Source organism: Vombatus ursinus, unplaced genomic scaffold (assembly GCF_900497805.2).
Source record: "Vombatus ursinus unplaced genomic scaffold, bare-nosed wombat genome assembly UNPS02014852.1, whole genome shotgun sequence".
Taxonomy (NCBI): domain Eukaryota; kingdom Metazoa; phylum Chordata; class Mammalia; order Diprotodontia; family Vombatidae; genus Vombatus; species Vombatus ursinus.
In genome coordinates, this window is record NW_020954630.1 from 8,188,903 (window position 1) to 8,198,709 (window position 9,807).

Below are 9,807 nucleotides of genomic sequence, written 5' to 3' on the forward strand. Positions count from 1 at the left end.
GCCCCCAGGTCCTGGCCCAAGCATTTCATTCATACAGGGAATTCTTGGATGAGGAAAGTGTTACTATCAGTGCAAGTTGGCACCTTCACAAAAGCTTATGATTTTAAAGAGTTACCTAGAGCACCAGTTTTTTAACTGATTTCTTCCTTTTATGAATTCTTACTACACCTAAAGTCAGATTGTAAGCTACTTAAAAGCAAGGATCATAATTAACTTAATTCACTCAGTCAGCTAGCTGCCTCCAATTCTTTCAAACTCTTCTGTGAAGCTTCCTAAGGCCCTCTGTGGCCTAACTTTGTATGCCTACCTAGTATCCCAATAAGGACCTTCTATTCTAGACTTTTCACAACCTCTGAGTACCAGCCCTACACCCACTATCCTCTTTCTTCTCCTTATTCAAGTCCTAGGAGGATTGGTCCTGGCCCAAGCATTTCATTCATACAGGGAATTCTTGGATGAGGAAAGTGCTACTATCAATGCAAGTTGTCACCTTCACGAAAGCTTATGATTTTAAAGAGTTACCTAGAGCACTGAGTGGTTGTTTCAGTTTTAACCCCCCATCTTCCATGAAGCTTTTTTTGAACTCTACAGTTTTTTAACTAATTTCTTCCTTTTATGAAATCTTACTACACCTAAAGTCAGATTGTAAGCTACTTAAAGGCAAGGATCATAATTTATATTTCTCTTGTATTTTAAGAGTATTTAGTAAAGTATTCAATAGGTATTTGTTGATTCATTTGAGACATCTATTTAAAACTTAATGCCACTTTCTTCAGAAATGTAAACTTAGGATCAAATTTTTGCGCTCTACAAGATTTTATTTTGATCAGTTTGATGTGGTAATGTAATTCTGTTTTTCTATATAGGAATTTAAGGAATATAAAGTGATGACTTCTGTTATAAAGAAGCAACATCATTCTGTTTTAGAAAAAAGAAGATAACTTCTGATTCAACATGATAAGAAATTATTCTAAGGTGCATCCTTGATTTTTAAAAAATACTACAGTAAGATTGCCCATAATTTTGTATTTTAATCTGTATAGGCAGAAATAAAAAAAAAAATTTGCTCCGGGTACCAACCAGGAGATGTTAATAGAATAGATAGTAGCTAAGCAATCCCAGGGTGTGGCATGGGTGCTGGAGGCAACTTCTACTCTAGCATTTGCTTTAGGTGCCTCTTAGTTACCTGATAATTTTATTCTATGTAGGAAACCTATTTAGTTTACCAAAAATTAATAATACATACTTACATGTACATTTCTTTTTTGGTGTACTAGAAGGCAAGATTAGCCTGAGGTCTAATTTAATTATAGTGCAGCAACATATGTTTAGGCATGTAAAAGTTTTATAATTCATAATGAGTTTATTGCATATTATAATTATGGCTTTTGCAATTAAGTGAAAAATTACTACTATATAGTTGATATAAATGATGAAGCCAAGTTCTGACTTTAAATGTTAAGGTAACAACGGGTCAAACGCTCTTCAATTTAGTACATTTATTTTTTATTTTAGCTAGTGACATAAAATTTGAGTATCAAGTACTGTCAAAAGTGACAGATAAAGCCTTAGTTTTCTGTTAATTGATAATTTATGTACAGTATATATGTGAATTTTTGTTCATTTTTTCCAACTTCTTTAGGGCCGTGCTAGAAATTTAGCTATTACTGCAGTTGCTTTACAAGATCACGTTTTACATGATCTTCAAATCCAAACTCTTTCAGTGATAGATCTTTATAACACAAAGAAACAGAATAAAGATATTGGAAACAAGCCTCCCAAAAAAAATATAAAAGCAGTATTGGATACTGGACTGAAAAAGACAGCTACACAAATCCCTAGAGGAGAAGAGCCAGAGAAAGAATATGTTCTCGATCCACATCCTGCCCCCCTCACTCTAGGTAAGATGGGCTGGCATGGGCTTCTTTGTGCCAATTAATCTAATTCTTTGTTTATTAGAATAGTATAATATGCAGTCAGAAACATGTATACATCAAAGTTAGTAAATGATTTCATCCATGGAGGTTCAGGGATAAGTTGTCTTTGTCCAAGTCTCAGAGACTTGGAATACTTTTATTTAAAGCTTGCTCTGTATGTGGCTGATCACATTCCACTTACAGATAGTAGGGGACATTAAGGTTACAAGTCAGGAAAAATCTAGTTTGAAGAATTACATTAAGCACTAGGAAGGGAGGATTCAGCTGATATAATTCACTACATGGAAGAGGCTTCGGAGCCTGCTTCTAGAAGAGTCTTGATGGCATGTATCCCAGCAGGTCTGAAAGAGCGTACTTGGGAACTCAAGCTGTGTCTCTCCCTCAGGGTTCTCTGGATAGCGCTCAGGCATTAGTGTATCTGTTTTCTAATGCTGCCAGCTCCCGCCCCAAGCTGTGTCCCCCACTGTTCAGTTCCAGTGACTAGCACCTTAGTTCCATTTAACATCCATTAGCTTTTACAAAGGGACTTGGAGATATAACAAGAACAAAAGTATAAACATCTCTCCCCAGCATCTCAGAGGCATTCTCCAAATAGACTCCAAATAGACTTCACTAGGAAGAGTGGATTCAAACTGAACACAGTTTCTTCAAAGCATTGGTCGCTCCAGGTTCCCATTCCAAATCCAAAGATTCAAAGGTCATTACTCATTCTTCAGGCATTGATGCTGGCTGGCTGCAAAACCCTGCATGTAACTCAACTCCCAGATTCCCAGACTTCCAGAATCCTGGGTGTTTGGACATCAGATGACTCTCTCTCCTGACCTTTTGAAATTCAGAAAGCCATAGCTTCTAGCTTCTTTCACCTAAAATAAAAAAAAAAGGCAAAACACCAAGGCAGGCAAAGAACTGAGGCCCGCAGTCACGGGCCAGATGCTAGTCTCAGGCTTATAGCTTTGTCTCTCACCAGACAGTATTAGCAAAGGAGTCAAACCAAAAGCAAATAGACACCAAGAGAATAACCAAGAGACTGATAAAGGCATTGGAAGGTGCCTCCAGGGCTTATACAGACCCAAGCACAGCCAGTCAAAGAGGCGGCCCTGTGTTGGTCACACAAGCTAACAGAGGGACCAGCTACAGAACATCTCTGTGTCCTCCCAAACTCCTCCATAGCGTAGAGGCCTCAGGTAGAGGCCACCCCAGCTCTCCTGAAAGCCAACTCCCCAGCCCTTAGACTCAGGGAATTGCATCAGTGGAGCATGCCAGCATACTCTGCACATATACCAGTCCCTCATGACACAAAGTGTAGAAAGAGGCTACAAAGTGAGGTAGACATTTTCCTGGGATAGCTTAACAAACAGGACGTATGCCACTGTGAGGCTGAGGCTATTAAGTATTATCTGACAAGGAAGACACTAGAGATGGCTTGTACAGATCCTGGCCAGCTCTTATGTTCCATTAAAAAAAATGCTTGGCTTTTAGCTGAAAAGACATTTAAAAATCACTTTAATGTACTGTTGAACAATGTAATATTTGGCATAAAGGAAAAATATTATAGAAATCTGGCTGTGGGTTGTGTTATAATGATGTTAAATAATGCTATGAAAGTTTATAAAGAAAATTCTGTGCTATGTTTTCAGTTTAGTTTTCAGTTTAGTACAGTGAAAATAATGTAATAGATTATATAATTTTTCTTCAGTTTATTTAGTAAAAGACAGCTGATACCTTAGGCATAAAAAAATCTGTACTTCAATAACATTTACCCGTACTTAGACTTAAAAGGTTTGTTCTCAAGCTGATCCTGGGGCAAAAGCCATGAAGAATTAACACCTGTACTTGGAAACCTAATTGAACAGAAGAAAGAAACATACAACAGTAAGATAAAAGCCAGAGATGTGGAAACATAGAAAGATATTTCTGGCAAGCAAACTCTCAGAGAATATATTTTTATTAATTATAGCATCCGTATTAGTAACATTGAGCTTAAGATTACAGTGGCTTTTCTTGAATTTTCTTTGAGGAAAGAGGAAAATCTCCTATGTTTGACCATACTCCAGAGATGAATTTATAGGAAAATTTTAAGTTAAATCCTTTTAAGAGTTTTTTACATGTGTGCAAGAAAGATCCATCTTTGTTTTTACAAATAATAGTAAATATATTCTTCATTAAATTCTAACTCCAGGGGCAGCTGGGTGGCACAGTGGATAGAGCACCGGCTCTGAAGTCAGGAGGACCTGAGTTCAAATCTGGCCTCAGACCAAACACTTGACACTTATTAGCTGTGTCACTTAACCCCAATTGCCTAAAAAAAATTCTAACTCCAAAGTCTTTGATGTGGATTAGAGGTGACCCTAACATACAAGGGAATAAAAGCTTTAGCAGGTACAACCAAGTTAGAGAGGCTTTGGGCTCAAACCCATCAGTGACTTCTGTGTCTGTCAAGGCATGAACTATCTAGGCTACAGTAAGTTAAGGGAGGCTCATCTCCAAAAGTTAGGCCAACAAGTGGTAAATTTTGTTGACTATAGTATGTCATTAAGGAATGGAGAAGTTGTGATCTATGAATAGATAGAGGAAGAATATACACCAAGAAAATCACTGATCTTTTCAAATTTTAAAGTGTGAAAATACAGGTATGCTTCACTTTGCTGAATTATATAAATTAATTTTTAAGATCAAAATGCATTTGAAATTTAAGAGAAGCTTTTAAGTTAAAGGAAAACTATAACATCCTTTTTTGTAAAGAAAATATTCTTTTTGTAATGCAGCAAATCCCAATTGTAGGGTTAGCATGGTACAAGACAAAGGACATTAGCTTTGAAATCAGAGGACCTGGGTTCAAAGCCTACCACTATCATTCATTTACCTGTGTGACCTTAGGGAGGGTACCTAACCTCGCTCAGCTTCAGTTTTCTTGGCTATAAATTTAGGAGGTTGGACTGTACTCTAAATCTATGATACAGTTTATGTTGATTTTTGCATATTGATCATAATAATATGAATTTACTAAGAACACAACAATCCAAGAAATATGATTAAGTGTCTGGTGAATGACATAACTAAAAGATGACTGTTGCTTGAAGTAGGGCAACTAAGTGGTGCATTAGTGGCACATCTAGCCGGGCGCAGCTAGACTCATCTTCCAGAGTTCATATGTGGCTTCAGATGCTTACTAGCCATATGATCCTGGGCAAGTCACTTAACCCTGTTTGCCTCAATTTCTTCATCTGTAAAATGAGCTGGAGAAGGAAATGGCAAACCCTTCCAGTATCTTTGCTAAGAAAACCCTAGATAGGATCACAGAGAGTCCAAATGCTACTAAAACAACTCAACAACAAAAGTTGCTTGAAATAATTAGGGAAGACTTCAAAGAAGATTTTGAATTTAAACTGGGCCTTGAAGGATAATAAAGTTTGGAGAGAAGAGAAAAGTACAAGGTAGAGGAAAGATCCAAGGAGAGAATGATACAAAGTGATTTCAAAGGACATTGAATAGACCAATCTTTCAATGAAAGGCTCTTGTTAGAAAGTAATAAGAATAAGGTTGTAAAATAAGGTTCCATTCAACAAGTCCAATTAAGCAGCTTTTCTATGCCAAGCACTGTTAGGTAATTGAAATACAAAGACAGAAATGAAAAACAGTTCTTCAGGTAGCTTTTATTCTGTCCAGGGCTACAATATGTAAACAGATAAGTAAATACAATATCTAAGGGGGGAGAACATTAACAACTAGGAAGATCAAGCAATGTTTCCCATAGGAGATGGCACATGAGCTGAGCTTTTGAAAGAGGCAAAGATGAAGAGGGAGAATATTCCAGGCATGAGGAATAGATAATCTGTGCAAAAGCGTGAAGATGAGAGAGGGAAAACTGAGCTGGAAGAGGGATGAGGAGGCCAGATACCTGGGATGCAGAATGTGTTTACTTGGGTTGTCATATAAAATAAGGCTAGAGAACAGATTGTGAGGGATTTGAAATGTCAAGCTGAGGAGCTTGTTTTTACCTTAGAGGTAAAAGAGAGCTCAACTGAAGATTGTAGCAGAGGATGATGTCGTCAGACCTGTGCCTTGGGAAGATTATTTTAGCATCTTTGTGGAGAATGACCTTGAGGGTAAAAGACTGAAAACATAGAAATCAAATATAAAGCTATTCCAATAGTCCAGAAAAGAAGTGAATAAGAGTGTTAGCCACATAAGTGGCAATAAGGCATCATATGGGAGAGATGCTGGGATAGAATGGATAAAACTTGGTAACCTATAGGATGTGGGAAGGGGGAGGGCCAGTGTGTCAAGGAAACTGAAGCGTCAAGGATGATTCATAGTTTGTGAATCTGGGTGACTAGAAGGACAGGATTGTCCTTAACAAAAGAAAAATGGTAGTTTGGAGGACAGGTTTATAGAAGGTAATGAGTTCTACTTTGGAACTTTATAGAGGGATTTAAGGGCCAGGTAAAGATGCTTAGATTTTGTCTCATTTGTCATGGGAAGCAGTTGAAAATTTCTGAGCAGGGCACAATACAGTAGAAGTGATGTGAGTAATGGGTTGCAAAATAGATTAGTGTAGGGAGAAACTGGAGGCAGAGAAACTATTTAGGAGACCATTACAATAATACAGAGTCAAAGTACTATGGACACAGGTGAATGAGGTGGTAAAGACATGTTTGAAATTAAGAACAGAGGAAACAGAAAGGAAGGGAAAATTTGAGAGTTAGAAAAAAATTATAGAACTCAGTATATGGGTGGGAAACTAGAGAAGCAAAGATGACCTGGAAAATTGATAGCACCCCTAAAAGAAATAGCAGTGTATGGAGGAGAATTGATTTTGGGGACAATGGGAAAACGTGTTTTAAACATGTTGGTTTTGAGTTAATTATGAATCATTTAAGTGGCAGTTTATTCTAAGGAATGGAAGGAAAGAAGAGAAAAGAAGAGCAGTAGGGAGAGATAGAGGCAGAGGTAAAGAGGCAGGAGGAGAACCAGGGTATTACAGTTTTGCAAAGGCTAAGGAAAGAGAGAACTCTAAGGAAAAAGCAGAGATCAGATGCTGCAGAAACTGAAAAAAAAAGGTTATTGACTTTATTAATGAGAAAATCATTTGTGACAGTTAAGAATTTAGTTTTAGTACAGCTGTGCAGAGAGTAGAGGGGTATAAAACAAATATAGGCTAAAATTTGGCATTTGGAAAGAAAGAAATAGAATTGTAGTTTTATTGGGACCATAGACCTATTTCCCCAGGGGAAATAATCAGGAGAGAGGGAGGAGAGATTGATTAATAATGTTGGGAAAAGGAGAATAACTCATGGACCATAGTCCTAGAAGAGATGAAAAAAGATGGAATTGAGAACACAGGTATAAATGTGAGCCTTTAAATAATAAAGGGAGAAGTAGGGCTATAGATACATGCTTGTGAGAGGTTGGAAGAGGAAGCAGTTCATGAGTAGTCTTTTATTTCGAAAGTAAAATTAGAGGTGACCTGATGTGCCGCAGTGGGCAGAGCAGAGGACAGGATCTGGGGGCTTAAGGAAAATGGAGAAGGTATGAAACAGTCACTGAGGGAGGCATCCTAGGAAGTGTTATAGAGTGGAGAAGCAAGGGCCAAGCTGAAGTTCGATTATGTTTATTTGTAGCTCACTCAGTCTACTAACAATGATCCATGACTCTGGAGCTGAACTAGAGGAAACAGACAGTAAAAATTATCTAGCATCGGAAGTTATCATGACGGAAGTTCAGAGAGTCAAAGAGCATTCATGTGAGTGAAAGTAACTGAATGACCGACTACAGAGTCATGACTGAAAAAAGAGAGACGTGTAGCCAGAAGGGGGATGGGACAGGCAAAGAAGACATTGGAATCCCATAGAGGATGAAAGGCACCTTCACTATAAATACAAATAAGGAAATATTTTGGAGTTGGTCAGGTTTCCTGTATATAGTGACATTTAGTTATCTAGAATTTAGATTTCTGGGAATTTCAAATATTTGAAATGCTTCTGAAACTGAAATTTTAAAAGAACAAGAACAAGAAGAAAATGAATCTATCAACAAGCATTTATTAAGCACTTATTATGTGCCAGGCACTATGCTAAGCACTGAGGATTGAAAGAAAGGAAGAAAGACAAATGTTCTTATTCTCTGGTGCCCTCAGAAGACTGAACAAGAGGAAAAAGCATTAAATTAAAGCTATAGAATTAGTTTCAAAAAAAAAAGTTAAAAATACAAAAGTAATCCCTTTCTTCAAAAAGCTTATATACTATTGGTGGAGACATGTGTCATAAATAGAGACATAAAAGATATATAAAGAATCAAAAGAATGGAACCCAAAAAGGGGAAGCTCAAGTGGATGAGCTTATTAGAAAAAGTTGTCTACGGAAGGAGTCATTTTACCTGAGCCTTAAAGGTAGCCAGGAGATATCAAAAGCTGGAATTGAGAAGGGCAAGCATTTCAGGCTTGAGGGACAGTCAGGGCAAAAGTATAAAGATCTGTGATGGAAGGTTGTGTACAAAGAACAGCACATAGGTTGGTATCCCTGAATTATAGAGTAGGTAAAGAGGATTAATGTGTAAGAAGGCTAGAAAGGTTAGAAGGCGCTATTTTTGTGAAGAGCTCTAAATGTTGAATAGAGAACTTTATGTTTGATCTTTGATGTAATAGGGAACACCAGAGTTTATTGAGTAGGGGACTGACATGTTTGGATCTATACTTTATGAAAATCTTGACAGCTATAACAATGAATTGGAATTGGGAGAGACTTAAGACAGGGAGACCAATTAGAAAGCAATTGCAATAACCCCACTGAGAGATAAGGGCTGAAACTAAAATGATGACCGTAGGAGTAAAGAGAATGGGTCAGATGCAAGAGATGTTTTATAGATAGAAACAGGAAGATCTGGCAACTGATTGGATATGTGAGGTGCATGAGAGTAAGGAAAGAAGGATGACAACAAGGTTGTAAACCTGAATGACTGGAAGGAGGATGGTCACTTCATAGTCATAGGGAAGTTCAAAAGAGAGGAGAGTTTGGGGGAAAAGGTAATGAGTTCTGGTTTGACATGTTGAGTTGGAGATGTTTCTGGAACATCCAGTTGGAAATTTTCAAGAAATAGCCCCAGAGCCGCGAACAATGATGAAAACACTGAGAACAGCTTGACATCCAGAGATTACAAGGTGACACACTATGATCAGTTGGTTCACCATACTGAAGGAAAAGAACAATCTCATTGGCTGGCAATAGCTATAAAAACTCAATTGCTTGCATAAAAGCTAAAAATGTAGAAGTGACAAGGAAAGAATATAAAAGAGAAGGGAGGGTTATGGTTACCAGAAAGCTTTATACAAAATAGAGATAAGAGCCAGGCAACAGTTGGAAGAGGTTATAACGAGAGCAAGCTTTAGACTGCTCTACAGTCTTAGGGGATAAAAAGACATTTAAATCAGGGGTCTTTGTCAAGAGCATGTATAGAATATTTGACAAATAATTATTATGCTATTAAAACCTTTTTTCTTTTTTTTTTCTATTTTAGTTTCTCTTGTGTATTTGCATGATAAACTCTGGAATCTATTTCCTTTCATGTTGAATAGGGTTGTTCAGTCGTGTCCAACTTTTCATGACCCCATATGGGGCAAAGAATAGTGGGTACAGTGACCAGAAAAGGGTTGGGAATCCTTAATTTAGAGCTCAATATCCTCTAAAGGTATGCCAGTGCCACATTACAGGCATAGGCTAGCCCCCCCCAGTTAGGAAGATAAACAACTACTCAGGTCTCAGAAGCCCATTCGATTTTCACTGTACCCAGCTAGAGACACATCAGCTATAAGAAAGTTCTCCAGGATTTGTGTGTGTGTGTGTGTGTGTGTGTGTGTGTGTGTGTGTGTGTGTGT

The 9,807-nt window shown here is 37.7% G+C and overlaps 1 protein-coding gene across 1 annotated transcript in view; it reads left to right on the forward strand.

Moving 5' to 3' along the window:
- Window positions 1-954: 954 nt before the first annotated feature.
- RNF32 (ring finger protein 32) overlaps window positions 955-9,807 on the forward strand; it is a 54,304-nt gene continuing 45,451 nt past the window's right edge. The window contains exons 1-2 of the mRNA XM_027840913.1: window positions 955-975; window positions 1,643-1,901. Of these exons, the coding sequence (XP_027696714.1) occupies window positions 955-975; window positions 1,643-1,901 (280 nt within the window). The remainder of the gene's footprint in view (window positions 976-1,642; window positions 1,902-9,807) is intronic.